General features: G+C 43.1%; 1 protein-coding gene across 2 annotated transcripts; it reads left to right on the top strand.

Annotated features, from left to right (window-relative positions):
• The first annotated feature begins 6,254 nt into the window (after nucleotides 1-6,254).
• Nucleotides 6,255-21,741, top strand: ARPC1A (actin related protein 2/3 complex subunit 1A). 2 transcript variants are annotated; one of them, XM_042037341.1, is made up of 10 exons: nucleotides 6,255-6,401; nucleotides 9,661-9,742; nucleotides 10,512-10,616; nucleotides 13,083-13,305; nucleotides 14,979-15,086; nucleotides 17,971-18,183; nucleotides 18,759-18,834; nucleotides 19,012-19,205; nucleotides 20,157-20,247; nucleotides 21,346-21,741. In XM_042037341.1, exons 2-10 carry the CDS (start codon nucleotides 9,679-9,681, stop codon nucleotides 21,382-21,384), a joined length of 1,113 nt encoding a protein of 370 aa, XP_041893275.1. In that variant the 5' UTR covers nucleotides 6,255-6,401; nucleotides 9,661-9,678; the 3' UTR covers nucleotides 21,385-21,741. The 2 variants fall into 2 exon arrangements, with proteins under 2 accessions (XP_041893275.1, XP_041893277.1); XM_042037343.1 differs by having other exon boundaries at nucleotides 6,261-6,401; nucleotides 9,638-9,742.
• Nucleotides 21,742-22,858: the final 1,117 nt, after the last annotated feature.

Below are 22,858 nucleotides of genomic sequence, written 5' to 3' on the forward strand. Positions count from 1 at the left end.
CAATGTCTTCACCCTCCACCTACAGCACATGTTCAGCCACCTTCTTTCCACTGGAGGGTGGAAATAAAAGCCTGAAGTGTCATTAGAATCTAAACTATTGATTTAATAACAGGTGGGGATAACACCTTTGACTAGTTCAGTTGTTCAAAACAAGCGTCCCACCACCTGGTTTATGGTTCAATCTAGACTTGTCCAAAATGTCAGGGATTAATTCCAATTATTTCAGTGAACTCTAGAGCCAGCCTTCAGAAAGGCAGCCTGTGATACACAATAAAATTAAAGAAATGGCAAAATTCCTCAGAAGGTAACGCACAGATTTCAAATCTACATATCCTGGCTTTCCATGATCTGTATAAATAGCTGTGCTCTCAATCTGTTTCATACCTTCCTCACAGGCTTCCTGTGTGGCAAAAGATCTGTGTCAGGAGCAGGATCATTATGTGCACCTGGAAAAGATTAAGAACAACTATTAAATTGCAATAAAAGACCTGTAAGTCAAGATGGAATAGGCAAAACAGTTAGCCCAGAGAGGAGGGGGGGAAAAAAACCCCATTATGGAACGCCAGGGTAAGAAAAACATGTACAAATATATTAGAAAGATTATTCCAACAGAGCAGCTATGAAACTCTGTTCTGCACCTGAGCTTCCACATTCAGCACAAATACCTGAAAAGGAATATTTTCATTTAACAACCAGGATGTCCCAAAGGGAATGCACTAATTCAAGGAAATCCAGACTAGGCAGAAAAGCTGCATGTGGAATACTCTGAACCCACTGAAGCACAAGGGAATTTCAGCACTTTGCACCCCGTGCAGAACTCATCTATCAGAATCTTTATGGTGCCTGAATGCAGCAGTAACAAGCCACTGCTTTCAGCAGCTGATCTACACCCACAAAGGAGAATTTGGAAGGTGTGCTGTCATCAGCAGCACGACCTGCTTTTTATTTTTCAACTGCAACAAAACTCTAGAGCATGAACAACTTCAAATTCCTGGGTAGATACCATCACCCTATTTCTGACCCTCACAATGGCACATCAGTTGTCCTTCTGCTCCTCTTCAGATGAAGGAACTGGAAACAGAGCCAGACGCCAAACAGAAACACTGTGTGGAGACTGAAAATTCTGCACAAGAACAAGAGATCTCCAAAGGAGATGGTCTTCCACACAAAATGGCTACAAAACCAACCAGATGGGAAAGATGCAGAAAAACTGTAAATGAGGAGGCTGTAGCTCTTCTTTGCTCCACTTCATTGTTTCATCACTTGGGATTTTGACTGGATGAATCTGACAGGTCCCTTCCAGCTTGAGGTGTTCTGTGATCACACAATGGCACCTGGTACACACCAGGGGTATTTTCCCTCTCCAAAACACATGCTGCAGGAAGCACATGTTCAGTTCATACTCACAGCATCCCTACACATGTGGACCTTTGTAGACCTTTGCAGACCTTTTGAGACAGTCACTGGAATGCGTGCATCGCTCTCTACAAAGGATTGTTCTCCTCTGCTTCTGTGCAGCCACTTCCTGTCCTCAAACACAGTCTCTGATGTGTGCACAGACATGAACACACAATTTATTAAATACTTATTAACTGCCACTCTTCAGGGTCATGCCCATTCTCCTCACTTTGGTGTCACCATGCACAAATTTCAGGCATGTTCCAGGTCAATTTTTTCCAGTGCAAAGATTTCTCTTATTAAATCAAACAGCTTCTGGTACAGGAACAGAGCCTGGCCAATTAAAGGAAGTCCATACACGAACTAGAAGATGCAGAGGAGAGGGAGATGGGATAGCTGCATTGGCTCTAAACAAACTGCACACCAGGCACTGTGTCTCAAGCTTTGGTTCCTGGGGAGGTTATCCAAGGCCTCCATCCTCTTCCTCTCTGTCAGTGGCTCAGGGAAGCTGGAGCTCACGTGTTTGAATCCACCTGCCATGAATTTATTAGAGCAGAAAAGGGGGTGGGATGGAGATGAGGAAAACATAGGTGTGTTCTCAACACCAGCTGACTCATGCAGTTCCCTGCGAAAGGGAACAGAGATATTCCTCAAGTCTCTTTAGGCACAGAGGTATTTCTGGAACACCTAATGGATAGTACAGATATGTTTTCACTAATGGTAAAACAGAAAGGGAAAAGGAGAAGCATCCTTCTGCTCCTCAAATGGATGCACAGTAAGGGCTAAATCTGTTCTTAAGGGCACCAAAACTGCACAGCCAGGACCACTCTTAGGAAAAGCCCCCCTCATCCTGGCACAATTCCCCAGGATAGTTCTGTACACTCCAGCAGGGAAGACAAGGAGCAAATCTACACAAAGCAAATACCCAATTCCTACACCCTCTCCTTCCTCTGGGTTAAAAACAAGAGCTAGCATCTCAGTGTTTCTAAAAGTGATTTCTTCCCACAGCAAGAGGTTTGATGGGCCTGTGCCTAAACACTGTAGCATTTCTACCTTCTTTCTTAAGAAGGTTTTGAAAGGTAAAGAAGGTATTAAGGCAACACCACTTCAATGTCCTCTTTTCTTCCAGAGTACTGTTCCAAAGAGCTGCCCACTGAAACATTGCTATAGCATGAAAAAAAACCCAACAGGTTTGAGATATCAAAGTGGCCTGCAGGAGAATTATAAGACAGAAAAAGTGTGAAAGAATCTGCAGACAAAAGAATTATCTGTGTGTCAGACCCAAAACCTTGCAAATAATACCTCCCTGGTATATCTGGAATGATGGAACACATCCAACACTACGTGAAGGATCTGTGCTAACAGAGATTTAGGATTTTTCAAGTCAAGGATAGGAGATGTGATCCAGGTCATCTCTTGCAATTCCTCTCATCAGTAGCCTTTATTCATAGTCTTATTAAGGCTTATTGTATGGGGAAAAACTTGTATTTTTCACAGTGAGAAAGCAGTACATCATATTCTGCTCAAACTTCAAATGCAAGGCATAGCAGGGTGCTGCAACAGGAGGGTAGAGAGCACAGAAAGAGCAAATTCAAGTGAGCTGAGAGGCAAAAACAGCTCCTGTGGCAATGCACACCTAGAATGCACTCAAAGCATGACCTTTCATCACCAATTAATTACCTGTTTGTATATCTAACAGCCTGCTTCTGGAAGATCTCTCTTTGACTAGCTGCTACCCTGTAGCTGAATGAGGATGTCTCAGCTTAAATCTTTTTCATATATATCTTAAGGTCAGATTGCATCTAAACCACTTTCACTAAGATCAGTTCAGCCTTGCTTGTGAGGCTTTAATCTCAAAAGCATCGGCATCCTTCCTGGATTAGCACAGCGCAATTGTATCAGCAGGAACAGTGGTGGAAAATTCTTCGGGAAGCTTTATTGGAGACAGGGTCTTAGCTTTTAATGCTTAAAACCTCTGCAGAGTTCCTCATTTAGATGCTCTCCCTCCATCTGGTGAAAGTCATTTTGTAAACATAAAACCATACTTAAAACGTAATTTCGTTGCTGTTGCGTAACTCTACTCGGCCTAGTTGTGTGTCTTTAATCCCTGCATCTGAGTAAATTTTATTGTTAAGCCAATTAGGGCTGCACTGATTACACATCTCGCAGCCACTGAGCCACAGGACCACTGACAGAGGCCATCGACTCTCACCTCCTTCCTGAATAAAAGACCTTGTATTGCACTTTTGCCATCCTGACAAATATTTCGGATCCATTCTTAAAACTTCTAAGAGCAGCCCTACATCCTGTCAAATCAGTTCCTAACACAGGGCTTCACTACTTCAAAGGAGTCACTGGCAATTTTTTACCTAGATCTGTCTTGTTGTTACCTTAGCTTATGACTTCTCACCCTACCCTGTGGACATAAGAGAACAAATTGTTCCTTTCCTGAGAGCAGCAGCCTTTTATCTATTCCAAGACTACACACATCTTCCCTCAGTTTTCTGTCCTCTCAACAGGCACGGCTGAAGTCATGTGTTCAAAGACTCTGATCATTATTGCCACCTTTTTCTCCAAATCATCCACTTTTCTCTGGTGCACAGGTCTCTAATGCTCCTCTAATGCAGCTCGCAGAGCAGGATTCCTCTGCGTGTGTTACTTGGATTTTCTTACCCACATGGACCTGTGTGGTGTTTACCTCATCTGCAAAAAGATATTTTTTGTTCCTGTTCAGCTTTTGACCCTCAGCAGCCCCTCCACCCTTCCCTGCCTGCAACACAGCCAGCTGCCCTATTCTTAGTGGTGTAGCTCTGAAGCTGATGGTGTTGAAGTGAACAGCAGTGCACCTGCTGTTTAACCACATCCCATTTTTTCCAAAGAGCTCCCATTTTGAATCCTGGTTCAGCCACTGTGTTTATTCTGAACTTGATCTCAGCTCCAGAGGCAGTAATGGCATTATTTCATCATAGATGAGTAATGCACAGGTAATTCCCTGTACAAGCACTGATACTAAGTACTTCTTCTCTCAACCAGTTTTGCAACTCCTTTAGAGCAGTATCACCTAGACTGGTTTCCCAGTTTATTATTAGAATATCCTGCAAGCCAGTGTCAGAAGCTCTACTAAAAATCAAGATATATGACATACATTGCTTCGCCCTTATCTGCAATCCTTGTTATGCTGCCAGAAGAGGAAATTAGATTGGCTCAATTCATTCCTGACAAAGCCATACTGGCCAGCATTCACCTTCTTTTTTTTCCTTTGAGATGCTTATAAACTGTTTATTTTCCCTCAGATTTGAAATTAAACTCGGTACTCTATTGCTCCCCAGTATATCCGGGAGCCACTTATCTCTCCCCATTCTCCCAGACTTTTTTGTTTCTTGTTGTTGTACTTGAGCTCACAAAATCTCAAGAGTTTGAAGGAGACAAACCATGAGATCTCAAAGAGAAGGCAATTCCTTCAGGGGATTAAGGGCAGGGCAAATTATTGCTAGTGCACTTATTTTGATATTCCACCCCTCAATCACAGAATCCTAGATTGGTTTGGGTTGAAAGGGACCTTAAAGATCATCCAGTTCTACCCCTCTGCCATGGGCAGGGACATTATCCACTATCCCAGGTTGCTCTAAGCCCCAACCAACCTGGTCTTGGACACTTCCAGCTTCTCTGGGCAACCTGTGCCAGGGCCTCCCCACCCTCACAGGGAACAATGCCTTCCCAGTATCCCATCTAATCCTGACCTCTGGCAGCGGGAAGCCATTCCCTCTTGTCCTGTTCCTCCATGCCCTTGCCCAAAGTCCCCCTCCAGCTCTCTTGGAGCCCCTTTAGGCCTTGGAAGGGGCTTTAAGGTCTCGTTGGAGGCTTCTTTTCTCCAGACTGAACACCCCCAGCTTTCCCAGCCTGGCTCCAGCGCAGCCCTGTCCCCCTCAATAGCCTGTTGGCCTGTATCGGGGATAGTGTGGCCAGCAGGACCAGGGCAGTGATCATTCCCCTGTACTTGGCGTTGGTGACGTAGTGCCTTGAGTGCTGCGCTCAGTTTTGGGTACCTCACTTCAAAAAGGACACTGAGGTGCTGGAGCATGTCCAGAGGAGGGCAAAAGGCTCATGAAAGGTCTAGAAAACCTTATGAGGCATGGCTGACGGAACTGGGTTTGGTTAGTCTCGAGGAGGCCCGGGGGGGACCTCAGCGTGGATTTATTTGCTCTTGTATTTGTGGCGTTTTGTCTCCATTATACTGGTGATACCTCACTTGCAGTACATGTTCTCTGTGATGTACTCTGTAGGATGGGTTTTGAGTGTTGCTGGTTGGGACCTCGATCTGGTGTATGTGTCCAGTATTGTAGCACCTCTGTATTTTGGGAGTCACCTACTGGGAACAATTAATAATCACACCTTTGCTTTTTTCTCCTAGGAGAAACAACCAGAGGGGGAGAGATACCTTCCTTTTTTTCCCTCTTTTTTTCCTTCCTTGTCCTCCAGGCTGACTACAGTAGTAGACCTGAAAGGGGAGTGTATTGAGGTGCGATCCAGTCTTTTCTACCGTGCCTGCAGTGAGAGGACTGAAAGAAATGGCCTTAAGCTGAGGCACTGGAGAGTCAGGTTCGATGTCGGAAACTTTTTTCACTGTTTGGGTGGTCAGACATTGGAACAGCTTGCCCAGGTAGGTGATGGCCTCGCCACCCCGGAGGCGTTTAAGAGGCGGCTGGGTGATGTGGTTTAGGGGGTCACAGTGGCGGGGGTAGACTGACAGACGGATTTTATGACCTTAAAGGTCACTCCTTACCGGGTCAACTCCTTAATTCCCAGAGCCTCCCGCCCCGCCCTGAGGGGCCGCGCAGGCGCCGCTCCGCCCTTTGTGTGGGGAGGCGCTGGCGGCGCAGGCGCGGAGCGCGTTTCCTGCCGCCCGTGTCAGAGCCGGGCCCGCTCGGCCTCTCCCGCCGCCGGAGCGGAGTCGCGTTGACTGCCCAGAGTCCGCGAGTCCCGCTCCGCCCCCGCCGCCTCAGGTGAGTCCCGGCCACGGCAGCGATGGGCGGTGGGCGGGGACAGCCTGCGGACCCGCCGGCGTGAGGGGAGGGCGGGGGGGAGGCACCGCAGCATCGCTGCCCCGAGGGGCTGGGGACGTCCTGCTGAGGGTGAGGTGATGGGCACCGCTCACCCCATCGCCCTGAAGGGCCGGGGAGGGGGGGGGACGGGGGGGTGCCCCCCATCCCCCCCACCGCCCCCCCCCCCCCCCCATATCCCTCGCTGTACCCCCTACAGCCTCCGCGTATCCCCCGCCGTGCCCCTGTGCTGGCAGGGCCGCAGCCCACAATCCATCCCCATCCGGCGGCTTTATCCTGCTAACGGTGTCCTGTGGCAGAAGGTGCCCGAGAGGAGTCACCCCCCCCCGGGAAATCTGCGCTGAGTGACTTGGGAGGGAGTGACAGTGGTAGGAGGCTGTCCTTAATCACAGGTGCTTCGCTTCCAGGTGTTTGGAAGTGGTGTAGGTGCTCTGAGACTAGGCAAGGATTAAAAAGATCCCTTTCTCGCTGTCACACACATACACACATTCCATCTCCACTTCTGAGTCCATATCCTGGCTGGTTCCTTGTCCACGGATGAGCTTCCACCACATATTTCTCACTCCACTGAGAGGTGACAGCAGCCGAGTCCTATACATCCCAACCTCGATCCTTTCAGGCCTTGTACTGAATGAACTCCTGCTCTGCATAGGTGCAAGATTTCCCTTTTTTTTCTTCATTTTAAAATATTTTTTTGAAACTCCAAGTCGGTTGCTTTTCATTTGAAATAAAACTCAGAGAGAGTTGCATTAAGTACTTGTTAACAAAGTCATACCAGTATCTTTCCCGTGTGAGATTCTGAGGTAGTATGACAGGAAGGCTTTGAGGTTATTAATTTGTCAAAAATTGTAAAGCCAGTGGCATTTTCCCTAGTGAAATATGAGTTGGATTTTGTCTGTGTATTAGTAAGGAATAATATAACTGGAAAAAATATAACTGGAAAACTTCTTTAAGATTTATCTTCCCAAAGAAAATATCACTGTACCTATGAGGACACAGAAATAGCACTGCTTTTTGAGGTTATCATCACTATTGTGTTTTGTAGGTTTGTAACCAAACCAAAATGGAAAACGGTCACTTGTAGCCAGTTATGGAGCTCAAGTAACTCAATCAATGGGAAGGAATGGATCATACAACTTTGGGTTGGTTTTGGGAATAGCTAAGTAAAAATACCTGAATAGGAGTTAGGATGAGACTGTATTTTATATGTAATGCCAATCTGTGAATAAAATACCACAGTTGTATTAGGAAGTGTTTCAAAATAGCTGCATTCCTTGGGGAGAGGAGACTGGATATTTTTACATTTTATTTCGGAGAGAGTAGCAAAGGCTGAGCATTCCTTGTTGGTGGAACAGCTCTTGAACTTTTCCTGTATATGGAAATGTGCTGCTACTGAATGTTGGCATGAGCTAAAGCAAGATCCTAGAAAAAGCACTTTGCAGTTGTGTTTTGCTTATATTCACATGTGGAATCTCAAGTGATGGATGTCCAAGGGCAGAGGTAACCCAGATTATGTCAACATTTTCTCATTAACAAAAAATAATTAATTATTTTGCCTAGGACTGTGTGTATTTAATGCTTTGTTTGATTGGTATGTGGTTATTATAAGAACCATGAGAATCATGATTGTTAAAATTGTGAGCTGGACCTAAAGCTCATATTGTTAAAAGTTGTATTTGAAGTACATTTGAAATGCAACTGTAATTCGCCTATTTTTAGAATAACAGTACTTGATTTCCTTAAACAAAAAAATAAATAAAATAAAAACTCTCTCCAGTTACTTGCATTGGTGAAATACTGTCTCACCTATGCTCCAAGATTCAGCACTTCCAAGATATTTGTAAAACTGTTGGTGTGATGGTAATTCCTGAGGCTCCGTAAGAGCGTACTCATCCTTCTTTCACTCCTGAGTTTCTGTTGGATTTGATATTCATTTCCTGTTTGCTTCCAAATTCCTACCTTGTCCTGAAGTCTCCACCCTCTGCTAACATGGCCATACTTGGGTATGTTGTAATTCCAGGCTATAATGGGTGTGGATGTCTTGGAATGACATCACGGAGATAGTTCTTTTAAGATGGATATGTGGGGGTAAAAATGCTTTGATCCATCAGGCAGTAGTAAATTGCTGTGAAAATTAGTGAAATATATTAAAGGAATTGACAAATCCAAGTTGGATGTATTGAACTATGCACATTTTTATTATTACAGGTGACCATGAGTTCTTATGATATTATCTTCCATCCATTTATGCTGCCCTGGTTAATACAGGACATAGAATACTATATTTTAATACCTAAAATATTTTAATACCTAAAATAGTTTAATGTTTAAACTCCTTTAATTTCAAAAATACACTATTCGATGTCCTGTATTAACCAAGGGCAGCATAAATGGATGGAGGATAACATAATAAAAACATTGTAAACAGCTTTGTCTGTGGATGGATGTGCCTTTAATTGGAGATGTTCAGCACTGTCTCTTTTAACAGCCATAAGTTAAAAGAAAAAAGTAGGAATTTAGCTTTTTTTAAGCAAAATACTCACAAACTACAGTGATGCAGCTTGTTCTTGTAGTGTTTGAGTCTCATGGGGCAAAAGCCCTGACTATCAAACAGTTCAGTGCTAGAATTAATTTGAAGAAATTACAAATTAGTTAATTACTAATCTTAATAATTTTTCCCTAGGATGCATATAAATGGTTCATGCATATAATGTCAAATAATACATCAGCAGATCACAGTTACACATCAGTTTGGCCTACTGAAAGATTTTGTTGTACTGGATACAAGTCAGGATTTAGAATCAGTTCACTGAGCTTTGTCCTAGATATTTATTTTTTAAATTATTCTATTTCCATAGTAAAATTAATAGATTTATTAGATTTCTTGAGGACCTGCTCTCTTGTCTGTGAGGATACACAAAGAAGCAAGTGTATCTGGCTTTTAGGGCAGTTGCAATTAGCTAAAGTACGCAGGACAATGAAAATCCATCATCCTACTGAAAATATCTGGGGGTGTGACACAGGCATCTCTTGAGCAGCCCTAACATATTTATTAAGTTGTGGTCTGTAAATAAATTGTAAAACTGCACTGAAGGATGCTTGGTAAATGTTGAAGGCTAACTTTGTTTTATTACTTCTCTCATTTTGAAGCGTTTTGTTTTCAATTTTACATCTTTCAGCCTTTTCACTTTTTACAACATAGGAATCTCTTTAACTCGGAATGTCTCTACATCAGTTCCTGCTGGAGCCAATCACCTGCCATGCCTGGAACAGAGACCGTACTCGTAAGTAATAGGTTCATTTTCATTTTTAATTTTTTTTTTCAATTGCTATTTTCTTTCTGCTGACAGTTTTTGATCTTGTGATGTTCTGGGTCACATTCAGGGAAGGTATGGTCAGATACATAGTTCTACCTATTAAATGTTCCACTTACGATCCAAAAAGCACATGTCTTCCAAATCGGAGCTTTTCTAAACCTGTTGCTGGAACTCTGTCATAGGAGGTAATTGAGTCTTCTGCTGTTCCACAAAGCTTTGCCTCTTGGCCAAGTTTTTTGTGTTGTGGATTGTTGTGTTCCAAATGTGTTGTCTTCCTGTGCAGAGTACTCATGACCGTGGTATGTGTACCAATATCAAACTGCCAGAGGGCAGGGTTAGATGGGATATTGGGACGGAATTCTTCCCTGCGAGGGTAGGGAGGCCCTGGCACAGGGTGCCCAGAGAAGCTGTGGCTGCCCCTGGATCCCTGGAAGTGTCCAAGGCCAGGCTGGACAGGGCTTGGAACAACCTGAGATAGTGGAAGGTGTCCCTGCCCATGGCAGGGGTTTGGAACTGGACGATCTTTAAGGTCCCTTCCATCCCAAACCATTCCATGATTCTATGTCCATAATTATTGGAGATTTTCCAGGGATTTTGTCCCTTTTTTTAACGAAGCCCATGTCATGCTCTCAAATTTGCAAATAGAGGTTTTTAGATGTGGAAGGTCTTTCCAAATATAGCATTTGGTATTAAAAAACCTTCTGTACAATTGGATTGTTTTATTTCTTCTTTCAAGAGATTGCCATTAGCCCTAATAACCATGAAGTGCACATCTACAAGAAGAGTGGGAACCAGTGGGTGAAGGCTCACGAGCTGAAGGAACACAATGGACACATTACAGGTGAGATTGTGCTGAGCCAGACATGAAGTTTTCCAACCTCCTCTGTTTTCCCCAGTTGAGATTCTGAGCAGGAAATCTGCAAGCATTGAGTAAATAGATCTTTTTATAGGTTGGCATTCCCACTTAGAGAGAGCCTTGCAGCAGTTTTCTGAACTGCATGCAGTGAATGTTAGAAAGAAAAGCCCTATCTCATTTCCAGACATTTCAGTGGAGTTACTGAGCCATTTTTTCTTATCTATGGCTTATTTTTCATCTATAATGACATAATGAGAACACATTTTCAGTCTGCTGAAGTAATCTGGTTGTGTCACAGTGATGCATGCTGCTCCCTTTCAAGTGCCAGTACTAAAATTTCATCAAGTATGTGACTGCAGCATTGCTTTGTGGTTTCCAACAACAATAAATACCCTTTTTTAGGGACTGTATAAACATTGAAGTGGCCAGTCCTGGACTTAGACCCAGTGAGCACATTTATTGCAGGCCCAGAGTATCTGTATATCCACAATGAAAATAAAGAAGAGCTGCCACGATGAGTTATATAAAATAACAAGGTGTTATTTTAAAAAATGTGATTATCCTGTGGCAGTCTTTTATATTACGGGGGATTTTTTTTCATGGTGATATTTTTAAAAGGGCTTTATTATTTAAGAAAATGAAAACAATTAATACAAGCACTTGCCCAAAGCAGCAAATTCTGTTCTCAGCTCACTAATGGGCAGAAGTATCTGCGCAACAGCATTTTGTAGCAACAATTTTTGCTGTCCAAGGGCACAACTGTCCCTGCTCCTTTGTGAAGAGTTGCTTAGGCTGCATTTACAAAGGAAGTGTTTCCCTCAAAGACATTTCTTTGCATTTTACTTGTACCTGTTAGCATTAGAAGCCAAATATTCATGACTTGGGAAAAGAGCTCTCTCTGCTTTCCTGCACGGTGTGTACCTTTGGAGTACAAAACACTGTGATGGTTGTAAAGAGTGGAGTTAAGCTATGGTTACACACAGGAGATCCACTGATCAAACTGCTTGTAACCCCTGACAGGAGTGAGTCAGCTGCTGCCACTCCAGCCCCTGATCACAGGGGACAAGGTCCTTCTCTTGACTAAGGTTTGTGGTGAGCTGCCTCTGCTCACTCACAGGAAGAGCTTTTTTCTCTCTCTTGGCTTAGTTTTCTGCTAAACTGAAAATCTAAACTTGGAATAGATCAGAACAGGTGGGAGGAGATGGGTGAACAAGAGAAGGAAAGAGAGGCAGGATGGTCCCTCTTTCAAAGGCAGTACTAGAACTTCTGTAACTGTGGTTTCAGGCTACTAAGCTCTGCACTTTTTAAGCATAAACCTGTTTCGAGGTAACACTATATGAACAATATAACATTAGTACACATTCTTTCCATCGCTTTTATCCATTTTCAGTTTGTGAGCTTAAGAGATGTTTTTAATACTGAATGTAGTAATGGAAAACCACTGACATATAATTGGTGGCAGGAGAGTTGAGGATTGCAATCTGCATCTCAAAGGATGCTAGAGAAAAGATGAAAAATAATGTTCCCATAAGACTTTCCAATTGGCAAAGGCATCCTTCGTTGCCTAGGAGGGGAAAAAAGCAATGGCAGCCTTATCAAAGATTTTATTTTATTCTTTGAACTTGGGTTTTTTTCTTTTGGTAAACCTTTCTCATGGCACAGGTTAAATAGGCACGGAAAAAATGTAAGGATTGTGTCAGTACATAAAGATTGATAACATCTAACCAAAAAAACCCTGTTATCTAAACTTTAGATCATGTCTGCAGTCTGGCAGCAAGCACACAACGTTGCTAGATGATGTGCAGTTTTAGAATTGCTGGGTTTCAGCTGTTGAGAGGGATCTTGCTGAAGTCAAGAGGTTTGGAGGGTGCTGGTGGACGGGCCTTGGCCAGTCTGCAGAGCTCCACCTGTTGGCCAGCCCACGGAGCTGCCTCAGGCAGCAATCCCTGGGATCTGGGAATTTGGGATCTGCAGGTTTGATGAAAGCTGAAGGGAGAAACAGGTATTCCTAACAGCTTGAAATGGCTCCTGGAGAATAAGAGATGAGGGGGAATAACATAACAGTAATAACTGTCTCAGTGATCAGTTCATCAGGAACTGCATTGACAGGACAAGGAAGAATGGCTTCAGACTGAAAGAGGGGAAATTTAGGTTACATATATGGAAAAATTATTCCCTGTGAGGGTATCGAGGCCCTGGAACAGGTTGCCCAGAGAAGCTGTGGCTGCCCTATCCCTGGAAGTGTTCAAGGCCAGGTTAGACAGGGAGCAGCCTGGGATAGTGAACAGGAGTTGGCACAGAGTTGGAGCTGGATGATCTTTAAGCTCCTTTCCACCCCAGACCATTCTGTGATTCTGTGACAGAAGGCTGTGAGGTGATCTCTTGTTTTGCCTTAATGTAAAGCAAACAACATGAGGGGAAAGGTAATTCCTGTGAACTCTTCACTTGCAGGTATTGACTGGGCTCCCAAAAGCGACCGCATTGTGACGTGTGGCGCCGACCGCAATGCCTACGTGTGGAGCCAGAAGGACGGCGTGTGGAAACCCACCCTCGTCATCCTGAGGATCAACCGTGCCGCCACCTTTGTCAAGTGGTCTCCCTTGGAGAACAAATTTGCAGTGGGAAGTGGAGCTCGACTCATATCTGTGTGCTACTTTGAGTCTGAAAATGACTGGTGAGCTGTTTTTATATCTTTATGGTCTGCACGGGAAAGCTGAGCCTGGTGTTACCAGCTGAGCTGGTAACTGGGTTACTATTTTGCTAATTCCTAAAATATTAAAGGAATGTAGAGGGATGGCCTCATCAGTTCTTTTGTGGACTTTATTGTTTTGGGAAAAAGGTTCCCTCTCTTCTTCACTCTGGTGTAGCACCTAAAGGCCTTTGATTTTGCCTATTTTCAGGCAGTTCAAGTTGGCGTGGATGTGTTCTGCCTGACTGTCATAAACATATGTTGCTCTTCTAAAAGTGCAAGAATTTCTGCAGAGTAAAGATTTCTTTGCTACAACTGTATGTTTGAAAAAAGATAAATATTTCCTTCCCCCACCTCGTGCCAGAATGAATGAAGAAATCTTCACTCAAGTCTTTCTTCCATATCTATTATTTTGGGCCATTTCTTGTCATTAGAGGCTTGAGTCTGTCACATCTCCAGGGTGGTCTGTTAGAAGATGTCTGAGCTTGCCATTGACCTGTTCTGTGTTTTGTTATGTATTTTTATCACAGTTTATAGATTTCACACAGGAATATCACAAAATATTTCCACCATTAAGATTTTTCTCGTTTTGGCATCTAAACGCTTCTGATCTTCTCCCTTTGTAGCTGCACATGTTGGAGCTACGTTTGCTGTATCATCTGTAGGTGAAATCAGTGTGTGGAGTATCTCTCACTTTGGGTTACATAAACAGGCACAAAACCACAGGTGTCCTGTGTGCAGTCTGCCATGTGGAGATGAAAAACAATGACACCATCTGCAAAATACATTTTAAAGATTTTTTTGGACCTTTATGCTTTCGAGCATATTTACTTATCAATATTTTTCTCTGCCTCACTTGTCTGCAAAAGAATCAAAACTCCATATGCTAAAGAAAGATAATTTTAAAAATGTGAGCCTTAAAACTTGTGCCTGATGGAAGTAAAATAAAAGAAAAATCACCATCATCCCAAAGGCCATCAAGTGAATAATAGATTTCATTACTATTTTGTAAATAGTTCAGATAAACTAAATCTGCTGAGACATATTTAGGCCACTATTGATGCATTCAGCAGCAGGACCACTTTGCACTGCACTGCAGATAATTGAGATGGATGCACTGGTTGGATCACTGGCAGTCCCCCCATTTTCTTGTTGTGTTTTATAGTTAGTATATTATTAAACAGTAGAAAAGTCAATAGGCAAGAGATGTGACTGTAAAACTTGTTGGAAGGAGCTGGAGAAGGACTTGTACTTGGTGATCCATGAAAATAGGGCTGCTTAGCTCAGTGTCACAGTCACAGCTGACCTTGTGTTCACTGGGGGAAAGAGACCTGGCAATTCCTGTGCAAAATTCACATCAAGGAGTTCCATCTGGTGCATTATAAAAATTAGTTTGAAGGGGAATAGGACTTAGCTGAGGAGATACATATTTAATGAGTTTGTTCATAGTCTTTCAAAGTTTAATTGAGCTAACCATAAAGTTCACAGATTGCACAAGAGAACATGAAACATTTGTAGATGAAGTTTTTCCAAAACTGATGTGTTTAGTCGTTGACAAGGAGAGATCTTTTTGAGGAGTGCTTCATGGATTTCTGGGAATCAGGTAAAATATGTCCATATAAACTTTTAAATCTTTCTTTGGTTTGTTTTTATTTTAGGTGGGTGAGCAAACACATTAAAAAGCCCATTCGTTCCACTGTCCTCAGCCTGGACTGGCACCCCAACAATGTCCTGCTGGCTGCAGGATCCTGTGACTTCAAGTGCAGGTGAGAGAAACTAAAATATCTGTCTACAGTTTGGGTTACTGGATCAAATCAGTAGCTTGAGCATGTTGGTCAGCCATTTGCACTTGCTGTTAGAATAAAAGATGGCTCATTGTGTTGGTACCAAAGAAAGATGTCTAGCTCAAGAATGTTGGCTTTGATGCTGCTGTGTCCTGACTTTGGACTGCCAACATGGATCTGCTGCTGAATTCACACCTGAATTTAGGGAATTGGTGGGTTCCTTCCCAGCATTACACAGCAGTGTGTACTGAGGCTGAGAGCTGGTCATTAGGCTGAAGTTGGATTAGCAGGTGTCATCTTGTGGAACACCAACACTGCCAGTTAGAGGTTAAAAAGCAATATCCTAATGGTGCAGTCCCAAAATTCAGAGTATCTGGCCATTTCCAAAGGTGTTACCCCATCTTTTTGTTCCCTAACTTCCTTGTTTCCTCTCCTTTGCCTGTGCTGGCCCTAAAGCTCTCACACCTTTGTGGGGAGCGGAGTCAAGAAATTGATGCATCTGCAACTCAACACAATAAAAGAGAATTTTTGAAGATCATTAAAAAAAAAAAGCTGTTTAAAGCAGACTGGTGTGAGAGATGGATGGGGCAGACTTTGAAGCTAATTGTGAAATTACAGCATGAGGGATGGGCCCTGCAAACTGCTCTGTGCTGAGTGATTGGGGTCACTGCAGGGAAGTCTGCATGGGGAGTCTGCAGGGCCTGACTTGAATCCACATTGACTTAATCACTTGTACCTTAAATGATAATGAAAGCTTCTTTTCTTAAATTCTTTATGTAATAGGGCAATTTTTAAGCTTCAAAGTGTGTACTAAAAATGACTAAGGAGGAGTTGAAGGGGGAGGTGGGACTGACTATTGCAGTCCTTATTTCAGAATGAAAGCCTTGCATCTAAACCCCATCCTTTGATAGCTTTTCATGTAAGGAAAGATGTTAAATGGAACCTGGGAAGGAGGGGAGAGTTGTCTCCCCTTTCCTGCCTTATTTCCAGTTTTAATTACATAAACTGTATGTATTCAGTTCCTTTCACAAAAAAAGGTGATGTGAAACAGAAGCAGCTACTTTTCTCCTTACAGAAGTAGTCACTTTTCACATGCAGAAATTTTTTAATTTGGGTTCGTAGAGGACCTCAGGACTTTGACATTAGGTCACCTGGAATATGTGTGTGTGTGTCCAACCCAAACCATTCTGGGATTCTAGGATTCTTTCTCTTCCCCAAAACCATGAAAAACTATTCTCTTTTGTGAATGATGAGTACAGATCTCTGGAATTCCAGTTCTCCCTTCTGTTCCATATTAAAAAAAATAAAGATACCTGAAGTGGGCACCTGTTCTGATGGAAATTAGGAAATGGATCTGCCAGAGCCGCTGCCATGTAATAAGCAGCTAAGTGGGAAACATTTTGGGGAAAGAATGGAGGGCAAGAGGCTGCAAATTGCTGGGTGTTTTTTGGTGGTTGGCCAAGATAAATGAGCTCCCCTTACATTTATCTGAAATATACGTGTATCTATAGCTATGAACACCACATAAGTATGATTTCATGTTCTAGCTGTGGGAATGAAAGTAATTTCCCAAAGTTCTTTGAAGGCTGGGGCCTTCAAGCTGAGGTGATTTTGGTTTTAAAAGACAGGGAGACTTTAATAAGGGAAAAGACTTCTTGTATTTTTTTTTTAACTAACAGTTAAATTCAAGGTCTTCCCTACTTAGGTATGATTTTCCTGCTTTGTGTCAAAGGCTGTTGCTTTAAACATCTTGTCCTATTTCCATACATTAAGAGAACCATCCTTTTAGGTGGCTCTATAAAATTCAGTTTTTTAAAGGTTTTCATTAGATTATATTTAAACTGATAAAGCCAAATATATTTCCATACTTAATTCCCTGAAAATCTGTACCTAATATAGCTGCAGTTAAACCCTTCTCATTGCAAATGAGCAGCTTTATTGAGATAAGCACTTTGGAAGTGCTTACCCCGCACATACAAAAGATATAAAAAACAAGGAGAGGGGAGCTACATTTCCTTAAACTCACTATAAAATAATTCCTGTTTGTGTGTGACTGCAACCATGAATATTTGATCATAGTTTTTCATTTATACTGATTTTTTTTTTCTCTGGTAGTAGCATGGTGTAGCTGCCTTGCTCCTCCTGTTCAATGGACTCAAATCCTATGGTTGTGACGTCCCATTAAATTCCATGGTAACAGTCAAGAACACCATATTGTGGCATGTCTGAATCATGCAGAAGGAATTTGATGAAAGGGGGAGGCTTTCTGTTTAAACATATCTTGAAAATTGTAGTGCTGGGAAAAAAAAAACCCTATAAAAACACTGCAGTATTTCAGGTTTTCACGGCATTTTTGCAAAAATGAGCCGGAAGAAGGTGGCTCAGAGCCCCTTTGCTGGCATTAGAACATCACATTTCTTTCTTTGAAATCCTGCTAAAATGGGAATGTTCTTAAAAAGTGGGTAATTTTGTAGGTGTTTGTATTAGCTTCTAATTATACAGTGCCATTCCTGGGTTTTCTCTAACTGAAGGATTGACTCCGGAGAGCTGTTAGCACCACAAAAAGATGAAAGGGAAATCTTGGCACGGGGAAAAATGCACTGACAACGTGTATTTTTGTGCCATCTTCTGGAAAAAAAGGGAGAGGACTACAAGAACAGCATTTATGAGAAACCTGTGTGCTTTACACCCTTTGTACTGCTGCTTTCTCTCTGCACACTGCTGCTTCCAGGCTTGTTTAAAGACACCAAAATACTTTATTTTGGGAGAATCGGGACTCATCTCTCCACTTCCAACATGAAACGCATCCCATGCTCCCAGGAGCTTTGTTCTCTCTTTGTTCATGCTAGAATCTTTTTATTTGCAGGGTGTTCTCTGCTTACATTAAGGAAGTGGATGAAAAGCCAGCCAGCACACCCTGGGGGTCCAAGATGCCTTTTGGGCAGCTGATGTCGGAATTCGGGGGCGCGGGCAGCGGCGGGTGGGTGCACAGCGTGAGCTTCTCCGCCAGCGGCAACCGCCTGGCCTGGGTCAGTCATGACAGCACTGTGTCAGTGGCTGATGCCTCCAAAAACATGATGTGAGTATCCCCTTGATGGTATTATTAGCCTGATGATCCTAAAGGTCTTTTCCAACCTTAATGATTCTGTGATTCTGTGTGGAATATCGTGCTCGCGAGCATGTGCCTCTCTTGCCTGTTTTACTGTAGATTCCAGGAGTCTCTTTGAAGCTTATATAAATGTAAATATTCTCTAAATAAGGTTGGTTCTGGGAATTTTAGATTATATCATTTAAATTCTTTGTAAGAATCCTTCAGTGAGGGTATAGCCAGTTTGTTTTGGGGGAAAAAAGAGTCATTTGGGAAAAAAAGGTATATTCAGTAACTGGGGAAACAATATTTCCTTTTACAAAACAATATTTGCAATACAAAATATTCCAAACAATATTCCCAATTCAAATGTCATAGTTCTTCCAGCACACTTACATTAGACTAAAACTTTTTATTACAAATTACAACCTTCTGGTGTCACCACAGGACAGCCAAGCTACCCTGACTTTTCCAGTAATCCTTGGATGGGAATGGTGCCTATTTTTTGTTAGAGCCGAAAATGAGAGGTTTCAATGAATCCCTCTAACAAATGTTCTTGTGCTCAGGGTTTCACAGCTGAAAACAGAGTTCCTCCCACTCCTGAGCGTGTCCTTTGTCTCTGAGAACAGCGTGGTGGCAGCTGTAAGTGTCTGCTGTTTCCTCCTTGTAGAGCTTTGTCGTGTTTTGGAGGGGGAGGAAACCCCGTATTTTGCACAGCTAATAGTAACAATAAAGCTCTGCCCCAGTGTCAGTGTTTGCATTTGGAAGGGCAGGGTGGGAATGCTGAGCTGGTGTTTCCTAACGGGTGTTTGGTTGCAGGGCCACGACTGCTGCCCGATGCTCTTCAACTGTGACGACCGTGGCTTGCTGACCTTCGTTTCCAAACTCGACATTCCCAAACAGAGCATCCAGCGCAATATCTCCGCCATGGAACGCTTCCGGAACATGGATAAAAGAGCCACCACGGAAGATCGTAACACCACCCTGGAGACCCTGCACCAAAACAGTATAACGTGAGTGTCCTGCTGCCAGCATGAGGACAGGGAATGTTCTCCATGGCCAGTGGGTTTCTCAGGATGTCCTGCAAAACCCTCAGATTTGCTGTACCAGAAGGGTGTAACTCTAATCCCTTTTTCCTTGCGGTCTTTCCCTAACAGCTCTCTCTGTTTCTGGGATTTACGTGGGTGCTGGTGAAGTTAATCATTGACATGGCTACAGCTGTTTGCTCGTGGTTAATGTGTTGTGTACCTTGGACACTGCTTATCTTATCAAATAAGTGCATAGTTCCCAAGAGGCTGCTGGCACTGTGCAAAATCCAGTCAGCAAAATCCACCTGAAACAGGAATTCACATCCCAGCTTCCTATTTCAGATGTTAGTGCCTTGTGTATTTATTTACTGTATTTATTTCAGTTTGTTTTCAAAGTGAAAGAGGGGAAATTTAGGTTAGATATACAGAAAAATCCTTCCCTCTGAGGCTGGGAAGGAGGCCAGGTTGCCCAGGGAAGCTGTGGCTGCCCCATCCCTGGAAGTGTCCAAGGCCAGGTTGGATGGGGCTTGGAACAACCTGGGATAGTGGAAGGTGTCCCTGCCCATGGCAGGGGGGTGGGACTGGATGAGCTTTAAGGTCGTTTCCATCCCAAACCATTCCATGATTCTGTTAGTCAAAAGGATTGATTCAGGTTAATTGGGTAAAATATCTTTCCATTTAAAAAATTATGTGATCCCAAAGGATGTTAAGCAATTTCTCTTTATTTAAGGAAAGCATTTAGTCTCACCAAGCCCTTAAAGAGCTTCCAGCATCCTTTTCTTTGCTTATTTTTCTGAGGCATTCTACCAAGAATCTAGTGTAGGCTCTGGTATAGTCATGTTTCCATCTGAAAGAGTAGGAGTAGAATTCAACCCAAATTTCCCAGTTTTCTGGCTCTCTGGAATGGGTGTTGGAGCTCTCATTCTCTGTTTGCAGCCAAGTGTCTATTTATGAGATAGACAAACGGGATTGTCGGAAATTCTGCACCACCGGCATCGATGGAGCAATGACCATCTGGGATTTTAAGGTAAAAATGTGCTTTTACTACCATGTTTATGTGAACTAGCTGGGGTGGTGGGGTTCTTCTTTTGATCTCTTGAGTATCAACTCCTGGGGCTCAGCCCCAAGCCAGGTTTTATTAGCAGCAGGAAATCCAGACTGGAATATTCAAAACCATTAGTGAAGTCAATAAGAAAAACAGATCCAAGAATCAGCATAAATGCAGATGCAGTTTTTTTAGCAGATGGTGCTAATACAGACTTACTTTTTAAATTGAATTACTTAATGTCCCTGTAGGAATCCCCTTAATTCTTTCCTTCTCCAGCCTCAGCCACAGTTGGGCTGGAACAATTCGTACAACACAACCCTCTTCCTCTTCCTGCTCCCATCCCTTGGGACTCTGCTCATTGTCCTGCTGCAGAACATGGTCCTGTCCTCTCAGAATTAACTTAGCCAAGGAGTAAGAAGTTGCCTCTAACAGCTGGAAAATACAATATTGAAAATCCTAGAAGAATGTAATAATTTCTATGCTTGCTTTGCTCAGGCCTGGCCAACAGAGGTCCCTGTTGGTCTTCCCAAAACTGGGATATGGGATCTGATTTAGGGAAGGAATAGATTGTCTCTGTTCTGTGGTCCCAGAGTGCTCTGGTGGAGACAGGAGCCAAACATGAAGTTGAGGTGATCTCTAAGCTGCTTTAGTTCAGTCTCAGGTCTGTATCACTGGTCTGCACATGCCTGAGTTTGAAAGGAATGACCATTGGGGTCTCTGTCTCTTGAATTAGGAAGAAATCCTTTAAGAAGAAATTCTTCCCTGTGAGGGTGGGGAGGCCCTGGCACAGGTTGCCCAGGGAAGCTGTGGCTGCTCCATCCCTGGAAGCGTCCTAGGCCAGGTTGGACAGGGATTGGAGCAACCTGGGATAGTGGAAGGTGTCCCTGCCCATGGCAGGAGGTTGGAACTGCATGATTTTCAAGGTCCCTTCCAACCCAAATCGTTCTGGGATTCTGTGACTGAGTCTAATTTCAAGTACTCATGGTTTTTACTTGGTTTTGTTAGCATTTACACTGAATTATTTAACCCGAGCTACTGCAGCAGATTGTGATCAAGATTTTTTTTCTCTCCTTCAAGACTTTAGAGTCCTCCATCCAAGGGCTACGAATCATGTAAAGATGGATTTCCATGATCTAGCAGGACAAACTGCTTGACAGAATGCAGCTCCCACATCTGCACGAACCTGAAAAGGGAGGAGGAGGAGGAAGGTGAAATATTTGGAAACACAGAGAAAATACAGCTTGGCAGATTTTCTTTTGAATCTAAATTTGGTGAATTGTGTTGGTTTCAAAATCAGCTGTGATTGTTCTTTTTTTTTTTTTTTTTGGTTGGTTGTTTCATTCCATTCTTTACCAAAGCTGCTCCTTAAGTAGTTTATTGCAGGAAGTTATGAATCACTAACTTAAAAGGGGAATTTTATGTAAATTGTCTGCTAGAAATAATAATAATAATAATAAAAAAGAGAAAAACTGATTCTTTGTTTTGACGCTTGTTGGCAGTGATTAAAAAAGGGATGTTAAGGATATTGGGAGAGAGACAGAGTGGGGAAGACCCTGCACTGATATTTTATGGCCTTAAAACAGGAAAAGTTCATCTTAACTGAAAGGTTCTCAAAGTTGACAGATGAAGACCCCGAGTTCTGATGATCTGGGTGTGAGGATTAGATGAGCTTCTTCCAGGAGAATTGTTCCCTTGAAGTGATGATTTTGGAGGATGAATGATTTTATCCTACTACTCTTCATTCTGTCTGCCTTGCATTTAATCCATAATAACAGCAAATTGATTTTTATTGTCTGCTCAGTGAGTCACAGTTTTCCAAAGGTGAATGACCAGAATTATTTGTAGTTGCCTTTGGGTTTGGTCCCAAGCCTGCTCCCAGGGCAGTGCCCGGGGGACAGGATGTAAGGCTCTGTGTGGAAAGTGAGACAAAAATCTGTTGAGCCTGGGGAAGACAAATTAAAAGCAAATCACTTTGTAAGTCTGTGAAGCTGCAAGGCTTGGGAATCACCATCTCTGGAGGTGTTCATGGATGTGGCACTCAGTGCTCTGGTCTGGTTGACAAGGTGGGGATTGGCCACAGGTTGGATTTGGTGGACTTGGAGATCTTTTCCACCCTCAGTGATTCTGGGATTCTGCGTCCTGTTAGAGCTGAGCTCTCGGGCTGTAAAACCCTGTATGTGTAATGACTGGTGGGCAAATGAAGTTCAAACCAGAGGTGTCAACGTAGTCTGGCTTCTGTGCTGATCCTTTGTCTCCAGGTACCTTTTGCAGTTCAGCTCTGAGCCTCAGGAGCTCATGGAGGCATTTGCACACAACTTACTTTATTCACAGGGTGTAGTTTCTCCTCCCTGTGTTGCTGCCTTGCTGTGCTCCGAGGGGATTAGCTGGCTCATGGCATTGCTTTACAAGGCCTTACGTTGTTATTTCTGCCAAAAATGCAGAAGTGTCTTAGAAAAAACCCGATGACTAAATTTACCACTTCCTCTGGAACCCAGAGTTGCTTCATACCCTGCTCGTTTCTCAGCTCGGGGGGGCTGGAAGGGGAGGGTGGAAGATCAGCTCGGAGTGGCACACCTGTGCTCACATCCTT

Source organism: Corvus kubaryi, unplaced genomic scaffold (genome assembly GCF_017639235.1).
Source record: "Corvus kubaryi isolate FWS band 111438036 unplaced genomic scaffold, C.kubaryi_AGA036_p1.0 37387, whole genome shotgun sequence".
In the NCBI taxonomy this organism is placed as follows: Eukaryota; Metazoa; Chordata; class Aves; order Passeriformes; family Corvidae; genus Corvus; species Corvus kubaryi.

Excerpts from the sequence above, each read along its gene's own strand:
- ARPC1A (XM_042037341.1), top strand. The coding sequence starts at position 9,679 with ATGTCTCTACATCAGTTCCTGCTGGAGCCAATCACCTGCCATGCCTGG. Across the intron at positions 10,617-13,082 it reads ACACAATGGACACATTACAG|GTATTGACTGGGCTCCCAAA; the intron begins GTGAGATTGTGC and ends CTTCACTTGCAG. Across the intron at positions 15,087-17,970 it reads TCCTGTGACTTCAAGTGCAG|GGTGTTCTCTGCTTACATTA; the intron begins GTGAGAGAAACT and ends TTTTATTTGCAG.